Source organism: Nelumbo lutea, chromosome 4 (genome assembly GCF_056320005.1).
Source record: "Nelumbo lutea isolate HS-2025 chromosome 4, American lotus-T2T, whole genome shotgun sequence".
NCBI classification, from domain to species: domain Eukaryota; kingdom Viridiplantae; phylum Streptophyta; class Magnoliopsida; order Proteales; family Nelumbonaceae; genus Nelumbo; species Nelumbo lutea.
This window is the reverse complement of record NC_142687.1, coordinates 10,641,361-10,661,553: the sequence shown is the minus strand read 5'-3', so window position 1 is coordinate 10,661,553 and position 20,193 is coordinate 10,641,361. Positions and strand designations below refer to the sequence as shown.

The following is a 20,193-nucleotide window of genomic DNA, read 5'->3' as shown; positions in this document are numbered from 1 at the left end:
AGTGGTTAATAACTTCGACAAGAAGGGGATGGAAAGGAAGTCGCAACCCTGCAGCAAGCTGCTCTCGAAAAATCACGATCTCGTCGGGACCGTGTTCCCAAGGAAAGCTACCCGAAGGAATAAAATATGTGTACCCCCCAGGAAGATTGTAAGACAGAAGTATGGATTGAAGCCCCCCAGGCGTCATGGTCGAAGGGCCAAACCGGTCTAGCATCCGACCTTGGCGGGAGGTAGACGCCAAACTGCCCGAAGCGACTCGACCTGCTGGTTCGTAGTCTTCAAACTCCACCTCAGGATCACTGAGGCAGTCTGGGGACACGGCTCGGTTGGTGGAACCTACATCGACCCTACTCGAAGAGTCGTCTGAGCTATCAAAGCTAGACATTGGGGAAAAGACGAATTCAAGAAAGTACTCACTGGAAGGTTTGAAGAAATACCAAAGAACCGTGAACTGTATAACCAGCCTTGACGCGAGCTGAAGGGTTGGACGCGAACTCAATAGACAAACCGCAGAAGTGACAACAGCCGGGGTCCCCCACTATTTATATCTACAGTAACCAAGAATCGACCGTGCAGACCGAAGACGATCCGACGGCCCACGTTCTTACCGACCGCACGACCCTTAAGGTCGAGACGTGACAGGCGCACGTCTTTCCGGAAAAAAGCGAAACGTCTGCGCGTCTTTTTGAAACCGACGTCGCTTCGACATGCGTCTTTTCGAAACTGACGCGCCGCACGTCTCCCTGACAGTCGACCGTGCACGTACAGCAGTGGCGTGCCTTTTTGAAATGACCCGCTGTCACGTCCCAGCGGCGCGAATTGGTTTGAAAACGCACGGTCACAACCACCAGCGTTCTTGAGTAAGCACGTTTCTAGCCTTCTCGGAAGCCGAAAGAACCCTAGCAAAAGCGTCTCGTACAGTGAAGGTTTGAAGGACGGGACAAATCCACTAACTACCTCGCGAAAACTCCCCGCACCATGGCAAGACCCTCGGCGCAAGGAGTGGGGGGCAATTGATGAAGGAAGATTTGGCCCGACCTCATTATTATGTGACACGTGGCAGAAATGACAGCTCGGCAAAAGGGGCCAAGCCTAGGCGGGAACAAGGGGACACACTTCGCCGAACTGACCCACCTTGTAACAACTCGGGATAGACTTCGCCGAACTACCTTGTAACAGCTCAGGATAGACTTCGCCGAACTGACCCACCGTGTAACAGCTCGGGATACACTTTGCCGAACTGACCCATCTTGTAACAGCTCGGGATAGACTTCGCCGAACTGACCCACCGTGTAATAGCTCGGGATACACTTCGTCGAACTGACCCATCTTGTAACAGCTCGGGATAGACTTCGCCGAACTGCACCTTGTAACAGCTCGGGATACACTTCGCCGAACTGACCCACCTTGTAACAGCTCGGGATACACTTCGCCGAACTAACCCACCTTGTAACAATTCGGGATACCTCCGAGCTCAAGACCGCCTCGCTCAGCACTTCGCATCATCTTCTGGGCACCAAAGCCAAACAAGTCGTACCATGCCTGACACTAGGGAAGTCCGTGCCCGAGGGCGCCACGCCTGACTGACTTGGGATCTGACGTTTGGCAGCAGCACTCTAAACGGCCACCTGCCACCGCCACTGACGCCGCCATCTCCAGTTAGACAGTTAGGTAGTGATGGTTCTGTCTCAGCAGAAAGGACGACGGCCGATTTGACAAGCGCAAGGGTAATCATACCCGATCTGACAAGGGCCTCGGGACGAGTACACGAAGTGACTATAAGAGCCCCCTGCCCCCCGACAACGGAGGTATGCAAACTTTGCGCTATCTGGTATTACCTTGCTTTTGAAGGATTCTAACTTGAGCTTCGGAGCCTCTACACCGGGTTCCCCCCGGAGCTTTCCCATCTCCTCCGTTTCAGGTTCCCTGCTACCCCGTTTGGAAGCAAGGCAGCGGACAGCTAAGACCAGCCGGATCGCGCTCCATCAGTTCCCATTAATGCTCCTGGCCCTATTGCTATTGATACTTCTATTGCTAATGACATTGACCTTCCTATTGCTCACCGGAAAGGTATTAGGTCTTGCACCACTAAACACCCCATTTCCCACTTTGTTTCCTATGAGATCATTTCACCTTCTTTCAGGCCTTCTTCTCTTCCATCGGCAGTGTTCCTATTCCTAAGAATGTGGCAGAAGCTCTTTTGGTGCATGAATGAACAGATGCTATGAAGGAAGAGATTAATGCTTTACATAAAAATGATACATGGGAACTAGTAGATCTTCCTGTGGGGAAGGAACCAGTTGGACGTAAATAGATTTTCATAGTAAAACATAGGGCTGATGGCACGATGGAGCGGTATAAAGCTCGTTTAGTAGCAAAAGGGTTTACACCTTTGCCATCAAACTCTTCGGGGGCAGATCCTACCCAACCAGGTACATGGAAACTTTTACAAGCGTTGCTAAGATGAACTCCATTAGAGTCATTTTCTCCTTAGCTGCTATTCTTGATTGGGACCTTCATCAACTTGACATCAAGAATGCCTTTCTAAATGGTGACTTTGAAGAGGAAGTATACATGGTACAACCCCTGGTTTCCGAGATCAAGGTAATGAATAGAAAGTGTACAGGTTAAAAAATCATTATATGGCCTGAAACAGTCATTGAGAGCCTGGTTTAGTAGGTTTCATGTAGCAGTTCAACCAAGAGGATACAAGCAGTGCCAATTTGATCACACATTGTTTGTGAAAAGAGGGGAAGGAAAAATTGCAGCACCTAATAGTATATGTTGATGATATAGTTGTCATTGGTGATTGGAAGGATGTAATTCAAAAGTTGAAGAGTTTTCTTGCTACCCAGTTTGAAGTGAAAGATCTAGGTCCTCTAAGGTACTTCCTTAGGATTGAATTGGCCCGCTCACAAAAGGGTATCCTCATTTCCCAAAGAAAGTATGCCCTACTCCAGGACACAGGAAAATTGGGAGTGAAGCCGGTTGATTTCCCTATTGATCCTAATCACAAATTAGGTGATTGTCAAGGTGAACCCATTGAGGATGTGAAACAGTTTCAGAGACTTGTAGGAAGATTGTTATATCATTCTATGACTCGACCAAACATTGCTTATGCAGTGGGTGTTCTTAGCCGGTTCATGCATGCCCCTAAGACTACTCACCTTGAAGTAGCATAAAGAGTTCTCAAATATCTTAAGAAGTTCCCAGGTGCATGCTTGTTGTTTCAAAAGCACGGGCATTTGAAAGTTGAAGTGTATACAATACAGATTAGGCAGGATCCTTGAATGACAAGAAGTCGACCACCGGCTACTATTACCTTTGTAGGAGGGAACTTAGTTACTTGGAGAAGCAAAAAGCAGAATGTGGTAGGCTGGTAGCTAGGTCTAGTGCTGAAGCTGAATATAGGGCAATGTCTCGTGGAGTGGCTGAAATTATGTGGCTAAAAAATTTGAGTGAGTAGGGTTTTTCAGTTGATGGACCTATGGCTCTATTCTGTGATAACAAAGCAGCCATGAACATTGTTGCTAATCCAGTGCTGCATGATAGAACTAAACACATCGAAGTCGACAAACATTTTATCAAAGAAAATGTCGTCACTGGGGAAGTTTGTACCCCTTATGTTAGCTCTGAAGACCAACTTGCAGACATCTCCACAAAAGGGTTACATCACTTACGGCATCATGATTTATGTGATAAGTTGGGCATGATTGACATCTATGTCCCAACTTGAGGGGGAGTGTTAAAAGTTGGTTATTCTTCAAGTATAGTACCGCAGGGGTACTATTGTACTTTTCTTCTTTTATTTTTTTACGTCTTGTCGCCCTAGTATAAATACTAAAAGCTGGTGCTGCCAACATCAGCTTTTGACTCTCAAATCTCTCCTCTCTTCTTTCCTCTCTCTTCTCTCTTCCTCTCTTCTTCTCTTCTGTATAACAGATGACATAGTGAAACAAGGCACCTTTGGCCACTGTCTTCCATCTATCCAATAAACTACCTGAGTCACCCTTCACCTCCACACAAGACGAATTCACATCGGTGCCCCACAGCACATCCCAACTGTGTATTGGGAACATCTCCTAATGACAAGTACAGGAGATGTTACGCTGAGATGTGCATGTGAGCTGCCTGTGGGGCGCTGATGTGATCTCACACAAGACAAACCAAAAGAAGACATCAGATGAATTCCCTAATGTACTGCAAGCATTTAACTGCCCTTGCCAGTGGGACCCAAACCAAAATGATCTTCACCACTGGCTTGCTGATGGATCAGCTATCAAAATTTAACTTGACCACACCATGAGCATTAAGGATCCATTTCTGCATAGTGCTCTGCCTCTACTAGTCTGAATGCCATAGCAGATGGTCTCCCTACTTAAGAAATCAGTAGTTTTTTTTTATTTTATTTTTTTATGGAGCAATATCTCCATTCCCATGCTTAGTTTGGTAGGAGAAACTGCTTCTCCATATTTTGTATATATATATATATATATATATATATATATATATATATATTTGCTTTCTGAATGTAATATAACTCTTACCTTTTCTTAGAAAAGGCAACCCCCAATGATAGAATAATTGAGATATGTCAACTCTTACCTTTTCTTATCTTTTAAGTTTTACCAGATATTTTTGGACCCCTAAAGCAGTAAGTCCCATGGTATTTTTTCAGCAAAGCTTGGGACAACTGCATACCATGGGTGGCTATCATCATCATTGTCATCATCTAAGCTTTGTCCCAACTATATGAGGTTGGGCCAGTCAACTACATGAATGCTGTTCTGCCACACCATTCTATTCAGTGCCATATCCATTATAAAAATATGGGCTGCCAAATCATTTCTCACTACCTCAATGCATATATGTCCTTTTTGGTTTGCCCCTAGCTCTTCTAGCCTCTTCGATTTGTAGCAGATCACTTCTTATCGGCTGGTGCTATACTTTAAGTACATGTCATGCACTATAAATATGTGTAAGTTGTATCAATTTATTACAGTTTGTTCTTCAGAATCAGCTTTAGGCTACATTTAAATGCCTGAATTACAATCTATGACACCCAGATCCCTTACATGGGTGGTGCTTTGTCCAGATACTTCACCTTTCGGTGTAAATTTTGCACTTAACACCTTGTTCATCCGTGCCCTAGTTTTATCTGGGTGACAGTATACAAGTAATAATGTTGTCTTTTTCTAGTCAAACATTATATGTATTTTAGTTAATTCATCAGTATAGCATCAACATATTTACATTAACTATTTCCTCTCTTAATTATCACATATGCATGAAACTGTGCATTGAAGTACTTGTTATTTTCTTAAGTTCCAGTTTTGCTGGCTCACCTGTCAAGGTAGTTTATCAACTAGCTTGTGATTTTGCAGGGAACTCTTTTCTTTGATAGAATGACTGAAGAAGTACTTGAAAGTATCCGTGAACAGCTGCAGGTGACTGGAAGCATGGACTTAACCTTATCCTATTGTCATCATATCATGTATTTTGTACTAAAGAACTTTATATGTAAATAGAAAAAGCATTCCCATGTATTGGCAGACTCACAAAGAACATTTACGCATAGGAATCCACATCAACAAACTCCAACCACCAGTCCCTTGACTCCCTTCTAAAAGACAATAAAGCACATCCTTAAAGTCTTAAACCTGTAGAGGTCTAGAAACCAGATCCAGGGAGGCAGTAACCAAAAAATAGAGAGCTACAAAGTGATGGGGTGATGCTTAAAGAGGAGTACAAAGTGGCACCATCCCTTATGTAAGAACGAGAGTTTTTTCCCTGGGAGTGGGGGGCATGTAGAGAGCTCAATCAAAGTAAATTATAATGAATGGCCTCTAGGTAACCCAAGCCCATCTGGAGGAACCAGTTGATAGGTACAAGAGTCAGATCTGGGAACTCTGCGAAAGCAGAGCTTTTGTCATTCATTCAGGGGTTTGATCTATCAGTTTTTATTAGCTACCAGGGAATATACATTTTTGGAGATTCATAGGATGGATGGCGGATGGGAGCATCTCTAGCAGCCCTTGGAGAATAATTCATGAGATTGCAGAATCGACATCCTTGATCTCATAAAAAAATATATCCTTGATCTCAAGAGTCAATCCACATCTCTCTAGATCACCCAACTCTCTAGTAGACAGTCCAGCAAGCATGGACTCACAAGGTGTGAGTTTTACTGCTTCTCATTACCAAGTTGATGGCGCAATCTTTTTGGGTATTTTTTTCCTCACAGGGTTCCCATTTATGGATGTTAGGCATCTATTTTTTAACCCCTCATGATATATTTTACCTACTTTCTCACATTCATACCTTGATACACTACCTTTTTTATCACTGATGGAAAAAAAAGATACTTAATTCCTTGATTTTTCTGCTCTGCTATTATTGAAAAAAATATTAGATACCATATCTTATTTTGTTCGTCATCTTGGTTGTACTATTGGCAGGCACTAGAAAAGAAGTATGAAAGCAAGACTGGATTACCAAGTCCTGAGAAGATAGATATGCGGAAAAGAAGGCAGGCAGTGGCCGGTTTTGGAAGATCATAAATCTTGCTCCATGCTCGCACAGCTATCAGGTCTTATAAAGAAAAAAACTCATGTACTTGTTGCTTATTTGGTTATGTAAACTTTGGTTAATTATTCATGTTATTTTTTCTCTCGTTGTGAAGTTAATTTGTATGGTATATATGAATGGAAAGCCTAATGCACATGGAATCACATTAAAGAACTAGATAAACAGGGGAAGCACAGATTGGTTTACAGGCCAATGGAATATTTGGACCATTAGGATGCACGATATGCATGGTATCCTCTTGTAAAATTAGAAATACACTCAATTTCATGCTATCTAGAAGGAAATATAGAGGTTATTAATGTTGAAGCAAAAAGTACTTGAAAGCCTTATAATATATTATGATGACTTTTTTCTGGATATTGTTGATGCATAAAAAAGAATGCTAACTGAATCATCCTATTGTGCATTATCAGAAGCTCTATTCTGTTGCCCTTATCTGACCTATAATATGTCCCCTAAGATAGTCCTTGGTATCAAGGTGGTGTTTTATTACAGGGTCCTTTCAAATTTAATTTTTTTGGCTTCTAAAGAAAGGAAAAATGATTATACAATTAAAGTTTGCTAAATCTCTCTCTCTCTCTCTTTGCACCAAGTGGCTTCTCTAAAGACTCAAACCCATTTTCTCACTGTTTTAAGCCTGAGATTTTACCGTTTGGCCAAGATGGCCCCTTGTGGAATGCTAAGATAGTCAATATGTTCTTATCAATGATACAGGGAATAATAAAAAAAGTTGGCATATTCTTCATTGTAATTTGTGTTTTAACAATTTCTTTTTTAATTTTTTTCATGTTTTCTTTCTTTTCCTGCTTTTTTATTTAAAATTACTATGCATAAATCTTCTTCTTATACGTTTTGTTTTCTGTCTTTTTTGACATTATTCAGATAACTAATTGTGAAAACATTTGTTTTAAAAGAATTGCAATAAAATTGACTCGTCTACCCAAGTTAACTGTTGGGGCTTAGCTGTTCTGAGACTGCAGCCTAAGTCATGAGTCAATAAGCTAATGTTGGCACTGATGGTTATGACTTCAACCCAAATTTTTTGGCATCTACTTCTGTCAGCATGCATTTACCTGTGGAGTGTCTCCTTTCTTTCTTTCTTTTTCTGTTTTTTTTTTTGTAATGTTGAATCTTATTCGGCAGCCCTAATAAGGGAAACTCAATCTAGTCTGCCCTGTGTTCTGGTATTGTTTTGCCCGGGAATATGAAGCCATGGATGTTCAATTGAAATAAGAGGGGCCTATGATGGGTTTTAGTAGGTGCTGTCGTTCTGGGCCAAATGTAGCAATTGAGCATTGTTAACCATGGGAGCTGTACAATCTTGCGTTTATTCCATTTTATTTGAAGCCTCATTTATTCCATTTCGTTCTGTCTCCTACCAGCTAACATGATTTTTTTTTCCATGGGAAATTAGTGTGTGAAATAAAATTGTTGGAGGCATCATGGTGCAAAAGTACTTGTGGACAAGGCAGTTCTCTTTAGTAGCAAAACAACAAAATAATGCTCCAGTTAGATTACAAATCATAGGGTACAGCTGGTGTTTTAAAACCACCCCTTGTGAATGGAAGAAGATTACATATTGAGAGTACAGAATCAGAATTCTCATATGGACTGGAAATTTTTTAACTTAATGAAATAGGAGGCCTGCTATGAATTCTGGCACTTGGAGCTGGAGCCAAACCTTCTTTCCCTGTGTGACAACTCCCAGATAGCTTTTGAAGGCTCTGGTTGAAACTTAATAGAGAGTTAGATTTGTGAATAGTGTGCTCTGCGCACCTGAACACCTCCAGTAGGACATGCGATTCTCACAAGAGAGATGATAAATGGAGGAGCACTGAAGATCACAACATCATAACTTGAGGGGAAGGTCTATGGTGGGAACCTAGATGTTTTATATATCTGTAAGTAAACTTTTGAATGCTTAATAGTCTTGTTGAGGCTTTCCTTTTTTCCTCTCCCTTTCTGTTCTTTATAGTCAATGTGAGGAGTAAGAGTGGAAATGTTAGTAGAAAATTGTTGAGGCAACATAAAGGCAATTCAACAGTTAACCAGTTTGTTTCCATATCTTTTCTTTCTACCTTTTTGGTTTTAACTGCTAACCTTGTTAGAAGACACAATCATTGTATTGGAATTATAGCAGCTACAGTCATCTTGGCACTAAACCTCTGCACTCTCCCTTCTCAGCTAGAATCTTTTGAAATGATCTCATAAAAGGGGAGTATCTTGAAAATAAAAATTTATAAAGGAACACTCCACTTGGGAAAACCAACAGTCAATTGAGTTTATTCCTCTACTAATACTTGTTATCTCCCTTTTATGCAATCATTTTGGTCTCCCATTTTTACTACCGGTTATCTCGTAAGAGATTAACATTGGGTTTACCCAATAGTGTCCATGCTTATCATGGGCTTACAGATTTGTGACATCATGTTTTTCTTTCATATATGCATTAAGCATATGGTTATGGGTAGAGAACATAAATTCAAACATGCCACTGATCAATGATCCAGATTTTTCAGGAAGAAAAGTAGAGTGAAAAAGTATCCAAAAAGTGTTTTCAGTGGCAATTTTTTCCAGCACCTAGCAATTAAAACTTGAAGGTTTACAAGAACTAAGCCTAGTCAATATTGCATTTATATGTCCGATATGGTAAATTCTGCGACTCTTACTGTTGGGCTGTTTTAAATCATTTTGCTTTGTCGTATTCTTTAAGGAGGTATTGCTGTATACATAACAATTGGGTTGAGAAGAGGTAGCTAGATATAGAGTGGTTCGAATCATCTGTAATAGACTGGTCCCAGACTGTTTTGGTGGCTGCTTAGTATATACTGATCCGCCCTATGGAGGAGTTATTTGCCAATTGTCAGTTGTGGGCAACTTGTTCAGGGGCATTGAAGGTAGCATACATAGATACTGATCCACCCTTCATCAATTCTCCAGGGAGAAGTATACGTAAATGCAGATAAAACAACTTTCGATAATAATCCGGTTATTCTGGTCCTGTTCTTGTTTTGTGGGCAACTTCTCAAGGGGCTTATTAAACACTGATCCACACCCTTCATCAACTCTGTTATGCAACTTGAACATCTCCGAGGATTGTATAATTGTATTTATAATACATTGAAACTTGAAAATCACTTGGAATGGAATCAATTCGTTTCAAGTTTTTGTTTCCTGAAACTTACCCTATAAGTGACTGAGTTATCTTTTCAATTGCTAATGAAAACTACAGAAATGTGTAGGCGCTATAACGTTTTTTGTGTTAGGAGAAGTGTTAAAATGAAACTTCCCCAACGATTAGCTTGCATGCAAATCAAGACAAGATTTATCAAATAAATGGAAGAAACCCTACCAAACACCGCCTTGAATCCACATGACTTGAGATGAGAAACACACGCTTTAGATTTTGTATAGAAAACGTCTCTTGCACCAGGGAAAAAGCTCCACTTGCTATTTATAGTTCTATAACTTTCGTCATCAGTAGATGAAATTTGATTGAGAAAAGCAGCACCACCCTTTTGTGTAAAATAGACATGTCACAAGTATCATGCAATGATGGTGAAAACCAATTATGTATTGCAAATTTGCAATGGAGATGATCTATCATAACATAGCACCCGTATACTAATTCTCATAATGGGGAAATCCACCCTAGCAAGCAAGGCTGCTTTATACCCTATACTGTAGAAGTCTAGCTAATAACAATGCCCTCCCTGTACAATCCCTCGAAGCGGGAAACAATAATAATAATAAACGTAATGCTAGTGAGTAAGAATTCCCATTAGACTATTATCCCCTAAATATATAAATATAAATATATATGTACTGTGGTGGGTAACAGCCACTGGTGTGAAGGGGTCGGAGATCACAACCACACATTGAATACACCATATATAGGATCCTTAGGCTGGGGCTGAGCAATCAGCAAGTATCACCATCGGACTGGATCCGGTTGCTTGATGGCTTGCCGATCTGCAGGCAGCCAATTGGGGGGACTGTGGGAGTGCTCAACTCCCCAAAGGTCTGCCAACAGAAGGGATCATACAAGTGGTAGCGTTCTTGAATTGGTTTTAGCTGTATGGCAGTTAGAGTCACGTCTATGCATGGCAAACTGTCGCTGCATGCCAAGTGTACAGGTTTTACTGTGTAGGTCCCTCTTATTCTCTCGTATGTAATTCCTGACAGAGCCACTGCCGACGTTTGGTTCTTGCATGTGCTCTTGTCGCAGTAGAATTGATCGATTACAATCGGAAGTTGAACTTCAGATACTTGAATGTTTGAGAATAGTACTCCTTGCACAGAACCCGACCCACCCTGCATGCCAGAGAGAGAGAGAGAGAGAGAGAGAGAGGAAAATAAGAAAACAATTGAACTGTTTTAATACATACAGTTTGATCTAGTAGAGATAAGTTGTAGTTGGAGTTTCTAATAGAAACAACTCAAAACCTCATACTCAGAAGTCAGAAATCAGAACGGTTCAAAGTATCAAAAACAACTAGAAAACTTAGGCACTAGGATGGATTTACATTTACCTGCCATGTCTTGATTCTGACACCAGTCATGGTGTTGTGCATCATGATATCTCGCACAGTGATGTTTGATACACAGGCTTTGGTGTTGTCTCTTCCAAGACCTCCGATGCTGATGCCATGCCCAGGTCCACAGTTAACATTGTGTATGTATACGTTTGAGCATCCTGTCTGTATGGATACGCAGTCATCACCTGCACAACGCGTAGGAGCCTGATGTCAAGGAGGCAGAGAGATGTGGAACTGGTTGGTTATTGTTTTTTAGTTCTGCTTCTACACAGATATGGATGGAGTGGAGTTTGGAGAATTGTATTCTTAAAAACTATGTGCTGGAAGGTATTGGCTTGGTGGTATTTCAAGGTTAGGGATGCGTGGCAGAGTTTGTACAGGTGCAGCATCGTTTACTGTTCCTGTATCCGTATTACCCAACTTGTCTAAATTACCATGCATTCCTCGCTTGGGTAATCTTTCATTTTATATTTCTGGTAAATTTTGGGGGCTACTCCTGCTCTGCCATGTTCTTTCAGAAGAAGACAAAAGGTCAAAAGGAGAGAGAGAGAGACCAGAAGGTATCCAAGTTCCTATTCTGGAACAAGACAATAGAAAAACTAAAAGGAGAAAGAGAAAGGAGTAAGTGGAAGGAGAGTACTTTGGTTGGGTGCTGGTCCCAAAACCCAATTCCAAATGGTTGCACGTTGTAGGTTTGATTGGTTTATGTGTGAGGAATATTGTGGCCACAAAATGCTTAGCCTACAGAGTGTTTTTTGTCGCACATGAACATTTGCCATGTGTCACAATTATAGCGGTTAGACCGTGATGATGCGTCTGTCCTACAGACACATTTGCCATGTGTCACAATTTTTTGCCTCTAAGTCCTGATGCTTACCACTGGCTACTCATAAATTTTCTTATAAATCTTTCTGGAGTCACATGAAGAGCTTTGGAGTTGGGCCTTTGGGTCATGGGTGAGGGGAAGTATGAAAAGACCTAAGCTAGCCTTTTTTTTTTTTTTTTTTTTTACGGAGAAGTACAGATACACACGATGCAGAATTGAAATTACCACAAGCGAGGTTTGTGCTATGGATGAGCACGTCTTTGGAGTTCTGCAGGTGGATTCCGTCAGTGTTGAGGCTGTCGCCGGGTGAGTTGGTAGTCATGTTGTAGACTTGGACGCCGATGCAGTTGTCGAATTTCAGATGACACTGAGGGCTGTTTTGAATTGTTATGCCCGTGACTGTCACATTATAACTGCCATAGAACCTCAGAGCCTGCTTGCCAGAAGAACACAGCGAGAGGGAGAGTACTAAATACATCTAATTTTTACTGATGTGGTGAAAAAAATAAGAAAACGAAAACCCCAAAATTCACTGGGAAGCTCTTCAGTACTTACAGTTGGTTTTATGCTTGGCATTTTCCGGCCGAGTGTGCTGTTTATCTGCAGTGATTACCCATAAAAAAAAAAAACCCTGTTATTGTTATCTCTAGGAAATTTGATGAACCAATTTGCGGAGAGATCAGGTGGCGTAAGTTACCGGAATGCGAGGGTTGGCCGTCGTGGGAGGTTCGTCGGTAATCGGAACGATTAACCGTGCTTCACTGTCTGTGCTATCATCAAACGGGGAATCTTGCCACCACACCGAACCCTGCCCATCAATTATGCCTCCACCCTTGATTGTAATCCCCCTCAGTTTCGTGAACTCCAGCCATTGCAACAGTCCAGAACCCCAAGCATCGGAGCTTGTGGGAGCGATTATTGTACCCTCCAGCTGCAAGCCACCCGATACCGATACGTGAGCCTCAAGTATTAACAGGATTTTATTAATTAAATTTAAATAAACCCTGGTCCCTGATGCCTCAATATAATTTTCTAGTTTCCTACTGTTGGCTGCGTGATTATACTGTTTGTTTCTACTGTTGGACGCGTGACCAGTGGTAAACCCACCACCCCCAAAAGCAGAGAATGGATGGGTTTTCTTGTTTCTTCAACCTTCACAAAAATCACAGGTGGGCCTCAAAGTTTCAACCCCCCCACCCCCCTGATCATCATCTGTCTCTGGATTTGAGACATCACAACATTCTCCACTACAAGAGGTTGGATGGGTAGCTTCTGTCTATTTGCATGATAAATAATGGTGTAACTAGTAATTTCGACCACCCAGACCCAGAAATTCACCTGAAATATGATGTTTGATTCACAGTAAGGCCCGGAGAAGGAAATGGGTCCGACAAGAAACACCAATTTTGCTGGCACCACCATTGTTGATGCCTCCACCTTACAAGCAGCTGCCCATGCAGCTTGGAATGCCTGCATTTCACCGAATCAAAATACATAAAATTTGAGAGATTTGACAAACAACCATTTTTGATTTACACCAATACGGTGTGACTGTGTGAGTGTGGTGTGGGGGGTGGTACTCCGTATGAAAACCGTATAAAATAATTGTTGGAATCTGCACCAAACTGCCTTAATCAGAATAAAAATTGGGGAGTGGGCCCCCACGTGATGGCCGCTTCCCCCCCTTTTCTCCAGAAGATCATTTGTCCATTTCTTGATGTTCTTTTTATCATTCTGGTTCTGGCGCAATTTTATACGCCTCAGAAATTCAACCCTCCCCGCTAATATTGTTATCATTATTTAAATTAAATTGTAAGCAGCGACGAGACGACATTACGACAACCGTCGCGGTGATTATTTTCTGCTCTTGTTTTTAATCTTCGTGACCAGTGGGAGGATTTATTTGGCCAATACGCCCTGAGTTCTATGACTGCTCAGATGAATTTAGACCACATCAAGCTACTCTACAGTCTCCATACGATGGAGATGGAGCCATGGAGGTTACTCTGCACTTAATTTATCTTTTCAAACTCAAGCAGCTATGAAAAAAACTAAATGTGTAAATATTTGATAGATGTTTTTTCTAGTAAAATGAATATGAACCCACTTGAGTCTGGGATTCAAACTTGTTAAGTATACTAAAAGCACCAAATGGGTACATGAGAACAAGAAAGAAATTGAAGCTATCACCTTCGTGTCGTCAGTCTTGCCGTCGCCTTTGGCACCGAAATGCAACACATCGAACACTGCACCATGACTACCACTGAATCCTTTTCCCGGTGGCGGTACCGGAGTTGGCTCTTTTGGCCCTTTGTACCCTTTTCCCGGTTTTGGAGCAGGCGGTGGGGATTTCGTCGGCTTGGACCCACGGCCACCGCCGCTGATGCCTTGGTGGTGGCTACCACCGTGAGTCTTCCCTTTCTTCTTGGATAAAGAGGCGGAGGTGATACCTCTGCTCTGCCTCCAGTGCTTGCCTCTTCTGGCATTGCAAACTTCAAATGTAGAGCTCCAAACAAGAAGAGCAATGAGAAGGAACAATGCGAGGCCTTTTAGACTGAACCTACCCATCTCTTTTGTTTCTCCCAGTGTTGCTATGCTGAGTGTGTTTTGACGTTCGTCTGCGTCTGTCTACGGAAAGTAGACAGAAACAGAGCGATAGAGGAAGAGGGTGGAGGAAGGAAAAAGGGTAGAGAAGGGAGAGGAAGTGAGTTTAGACTTCAGAGTTTAGATAGATAGGCAACAGAGGAGAGATGGTTGGGTTTAAATAGAGAAACACTCAGAAATTATGTCCCAATACACACTTAAGCAAGACAGATTGACAAGAATGGGGATTTAATCTGTTTCATTCTCTTGCTTTTCTTTCCTTCTTGCATTTGAGTATTGGTTTGATTATTATATTCTGCTGCTTCTTTCCTTTTTATGACAGTTGGTTGGGATTAATTTATTTAACCCACCATTAATGCCATTTGTCATTTGTACATTGCACGTGACACGCCCAGTCGCTCATGCAAGGACGTTGTAATCTTTGGCTGATCCGAGTGGGGGCATCAGCTTTCCACTTTTTGAAGCTACAGATGGAGCAAAACCCAATTCAATCAAGATGAGGAATAAGTTTAGATGAAAACCCATAAAATATTTCTTGCATTAATGGGGGTTTGTTTATAAGAAAAAAAAATTACAAATTAAATACTTTTCATTGAAAAAAAAACAATACATTGCAAGAACTCAGAGAATAACGCGAAATACTATTTGAGTGTATGTAGGGCACCAATAATTGACTGGTACTGTTCATTTGTTTGTATCACCATTCACAACCCATGATGCCTGGTGTCCATCACATCACCCAATTTTTTTCTCCTATTCCTTTTCCCAGTTTTTTTCTCCTTTTCTTCTTCTTTGTTTGCTGAATCAATGTATATATATATATATATATATATATATATATATATATTTGTATTTTAAAGTTGTAAAGCAACATTAGTTCATATATGCTGAGAATGCTTAGCCGGCTCAGACCATTATGGTTTGGGTTTTGGTTGGCAGAAATGATTTAGGGTCTGTTTTGCAGTTGAATAAGTTGAAATGAGAATTGAAATCAGACCATTATAGTTTATTTAGTTGAGGTAGGAATCAGAATGAGAATCAAAATAAGTTGAAATGAGATTTTATTTTCAAGAGAGGGGGAGGAAATAGTCATTCTCTCAAATGGGAAAATATCATTCCATTAAGAATGGGAATGAGTTTCTAATTTCGTCCAACCAATCCGATTCTAAACCCCTATTTCCATGAAGCAAATGGGACCTTATATTTTGGAATTTTGTTTAATTTATATTTAAGGAAGAAGTGAAGAAGAGGAAGAGCCACACAAACACAATAATGGGTAGATGTAGCTCGGCCTCTCTCTCCCATTCACCTACTGTGATTGGGGCCGGGGGTGTTTCAGGAGTGGGAGAGGTGTAAAAGCCAAAGGGGTCACACGTGAATTGGTCTATAGTATGTCAAGGCCACTGACTATAACAGCTCTTCATGGTCACATGCAAACTTCACGGGTGTGAGTCTTGTGCTTTGTCTTCTTAACCAGCTCCAAGTGCCAGAAACCCTAACATTTCCAGCCTTTCACCATTTCTTCCCCACCTTTTGTTTAATCAATAAAATCCAATGTCACAGTGCCACCCTTCTAGGCCACTGCCTATCACGCCTGATTTCTTCTGAGCATGGTTTTCAGGGGATCTGAATTTCGTAACCTGTACAGATTAAATAAGTTATTAGCTTCTAATCAAACCCTTCTTTGACTTGCTAATTACTCCATGCTCTAAAATTCATTTGAGGCAGAAAAAAAATTGGATGGATCTGACGTTTTGTGGAAAAGGAGAGGACTGCCCAGAAGGGACGAGGAATCTGTGAAAGCTTCATTGCTTTCCCCTCCTTAAACCTTTTCCTAAATCATCTCTAATCCCTATCAGATTTCAATTCTTCCATCTGTTTTTTATATTGAATCATGGCATTTTGGAGGGATTAAGCTTTTACATCAGGCTATCAAGTACCAATTCTCCTGTAGCTTTCTCTCTGAATTAATCAGAATGTGATCGTAGGAAACATAAAAATGTGTTTGGGCCCTCGTACTAGTCCGGTCCCATTTTGTCCCAGTTACGAGGTCTGGTACAAACCCACCCAAAACACGTTCTAATATTACTAGTTCAAACTCTCATCTCAAGACAACCACCCTAAATAAAATAAATCCTCACAGTTTGAATGTCTTCAGAAAATTACTGCAAATAGTGCCCTGTAAATTAGCATTAGTTAGAGTTGACAGAAATTTCAGAAAAATCCTCTTGTAACAAATTAAAGGCAAATTCTAGTTCTACAGTCATCACTGCTTTTTAAATGTGTCTATGTAATTAGCATTTCTACTTAAACTTAAAATTCTATATGATTCAAGAGATTAAAACCTAATAATGTTCTCTCACTCATCATTTCTTTCTATTTTTAACAAGAAATAAAACCTCTTAATCTTAGTTCTGTTCCTCCAAGACACTTACATGGTATTGGTACCAATTATTTACTGATAGATTATCAATACTAGGATCTTGTTTGGGAGTGTTAATTTTTTCAAGCACTTATTGAAAAAGCATTTATTTTAGGCCAAAACTATACTGATAAGCACTTATATGTATTTGAGAAATAAGACAAAATAATTTAAATAAGCGCAGATCTTTGGTTGTTTTCAAGCGCTTGTTACATTTTTTTGCCTGTTCCTCTTGGCCTGCCATGTATTTCCAAAATACTTGTACTAAGCTTACCCTGTTTGAAAGGATTGCTTTGTCACTAAAAACACTCATAAGCACTTATTAGGATAAGTACTTATTTATCCAATACACACTCCTGGACAGGGGCTAGTACTGCCTACCAATTTGGGGGCAATTAAGCATGTAGCTAGGTATTTTGGCAAATGAAAAGGACATCACTCTCACTCTAAACTTTCAGTTGTGAATATTCATCTATCAAATGTATTGTATCATATCATACCAATATATCATTTTTAAGACATTTCCTAAAAGATATCAGTTTAAACGTTAAATGACATTTGAGCCAACTCCAAAACATGTTTTTGACAAAAAAAAAAACTAAAAAGTTGAAGAATTAAATGTAGAAAAAAATAATATTTTCTAATTATAAAACAAGAGGTAATTCAGTGTTTTCGACCTGTCATTGACAAACTACAATTTCAGCTTGGGTCAACCTCGATAAATATTACAATATTGACCTGTTGACCTGAACAGTTGAACCCATGAGACCACGGTCCACCTGACCAGTCTAAATTGTCTCAACGTCACTGGTTGATCCATTTATTTGGATGGTTGAACCAATGACATGATACCCATTGACCCGGAGGGAAAAGCATTCATTTCATCCTCCCAGCTTAGTTTTAAAACACTAATTGTACGCATGAAAGGGCTTTTGGGTATTTGAATCTTAAAACTACCCATTAGCATTAGAATAAGCAAAATGTAAATACCCTAAGATTGTATCAGATAAACCTGATACAAGTGTTGGCAATTAGGCTGTACCCTAACCGAATTATTAATTAGAACACAAACTATATAACCAAAACCAATATAACTGGCTCGGTTGGTTAGGTTGTATCAGAAAGACCCGATCCCAATATTTTAATTGTCTCGGAATCAGAACTGTTTTGGTCATTGATTTTCAGTCCGTGGTTCAATTGTCTGATCTCTCAATGGATCAGCTTGTGGCATTTAAAAAAATATCTTAAAATAAAAAAAATAATTAGCATAAAAAGTTGATCCAAAAACTGTTGTTTGGGTTGAACTGACTGATGGTTCAACCACAAAAATAGTGGTTCGGACTTCGGAGGCGAAATGAAACGATATGTTGGCCGATTTTCAGGCCAAACGCTTTGACCGTTCAGTCAAGAAGGGCTTGAAAACCTTGCCTAATCCATTGATACCTCTACATTAATGTTTAATGTGAACTGAAAAAAAGAAAAAAAAATGCAATTAAGGTTGACCCAATCCTAACCGAATAGGGTCAGCTCAATTAGGCTTTACCAACCGAGTCATATTAGGATTTGCCACTTAACCCAACTGGAACAGTTAGGGTTTACAACTTAACCCGACCCACTGAAGTGATAACCCTAGATGCATGTCATTTGCGTTATAAGACAATAGCATCCTTTGCTTCCATTCAAAGTAGCATCATTTATTTTCTCCAAAACACACACATATAGGGGTGTCTGGATTTGGTCCAATTCAATTTGGTCAAATGTGAGTTCATTATAAATAGACCAGGTCTAATTCAATCTAATGAGTATTTTGAAATATTTTGTACTGGTCCAATTCAAAGTATGAACTGTTTGATCTGTTTAAATTTGTTTTGATTTAGATTGATTTCAACCCAAACCTGATCCATTGACACATATATTATTATCTTATATTAATGATCCAATCCAATTTAGGGATGGATCAGGTCCAATCCAATCTAATAAATATTTTGGACCGAATTGATCCAATCCAATGTCTTGTTGATCCATCCAATCCGTCCAAATTGATTTTGGACCGAACGAGTCTAATCCAAAACCGGTCCATTGACAGCCTTACACACATACACTCTCCCTAATATGTAGTTTTATTTATAGTGTTGGAACTCAATACATGTCCCTGTGCAGACGTGGCAAAGGTTGCATACTTGTCAAGGAACTGAATGAAGCTAGCTTAGTTGGAAAGGCATAAAAAGGCATCAGAAAACGTTCATGAAGTAAAGACAAGTATTAATTACTTAAAATCTTATATTACTGCAGACATGGACAATAGAGTATGAATCAATCCAAACATTTTTCTCTTTGAATCTTGGTTCTCTTGAAGACTGCTGAATGCATGCGTGACATTTTCAGTCTTCGTTGCAAATACTTACACGTGATCCATCCTTGTGATCATGAGATGCAACCTTTCCAGAAAACCGTTACGACACCGATCGTCCACATCCAGGCTTCCTGCCATTGTTTTCGGCGCTGACCCGACTAACGCCCAAATACAAGAAAAATGAGACAAACAAGATTTAAAAAAAAAAAAAAAAAACAGAGAAAACCAAAATCACTCAATTCTCTTACTTAAATAAATCCATCGAGGGAATTTCTTAGTTGTAGTTCACCAAGATTCCTTTTTTTTAATGTAGTCCAGCCCAACCATCAACCACTCTAATCATCTATCCAAATCTTGTTTTGATCTTTTTTTTTTCCCCTGTTTTACCTTCCACACATTATGATGTTTTTTTTTTTTTTTTCTCTGAATTTTATTGAAGGGTTCTGTTTTTCCGACCACCCACAATGAGAATGAGTTATAGGGTAGTCCTTTTTGGAAAGTTTGCTTTGAGTACGACCTTCTTAATCGTCTTTTTGTGCTTACATTCTCGTGACTTTTGGGCCCCCTCCTTAATCCAACAACATGATTGGGGTTGGGATTTGTTCCTTTTTCCCAGAATTTGGTTTCTCTCTCTCTCATCTCTCTCTCATTAGAACAAATCAAGAGATCTGTGTACAATTCATTTACCAAATTAATGTTGCAGAGTATTGATTACTCTGATTATAGTAATCTAATCAAATCCATGTAACATGATCCAGGTCTCCAGGGAAAATATAGTAGAAAAAAGAAAGAGGTTTTAGTTTACAGAGGCTGAGAATGGTGATTAACCTGAGCAGAGAGAGAGAGAGAGTCACGGATCATT

At 40.2% G+C, this 20,193-nt stretch overlaps 2 protein-coding genes across 2 annotated transcripts in view; one reads left to right on the top strand and one right to left on the bottom strand.

The window, feature by feature from the left end:
* PDF1B (peptide deformylase 1B) overlaps positions 1-6,945 on the top strand; it is a 30,569-nt gene extending 23,624 nt beyond the window's left edge. Inside the window, exons 5-6 of the mRNA XM_088982473.1 lie at positions 5,385-5,447; positions 6,459-6,945. Of these exons, the coding sequence (XP_088838599.1) occupies positions 5,385-5,447; positions 6,459-6,560 (165 nt within the window). The 3' untranslated portion in view covers positions 6,561-6,945. The remainder of the gene's footprint in view (positions 1-5,384; positions 5,448-6,458) is intronic.
* A 3,196-nt stretch (positions 6,946-10,141) lies between these two features.
* Positions 10,142-14,864, bottom strand: LOC148853876 (polygalacturonase At1g48100-like). The gene is made up of 7 exons (XM_088982471.1): positions 14,143-14,864; positions 13,291-13,422; positions 12,650-12,883; positions 12,508-12,552; positions 12,178-12,385; positions 11,121-11,311; positions 10,142-10,902 (listed from the first exon to the last, which is right to left on the bottom strand). The coding sequence occupies exons 1-7, from the start codon at positions 14,518-14,520 to the stop codon at positions 10,510-10,512; spliced, it is 1,581 nt and encodes a 526-aa protein (XP_088838597.1). The 5' UTR covers positions 14,521-14,864; the 3' UTR covers positions 10,142-10,509.
* Between the last annotated feature and the right edge of the window lie 5,329 nt (positions 14,865-20,193).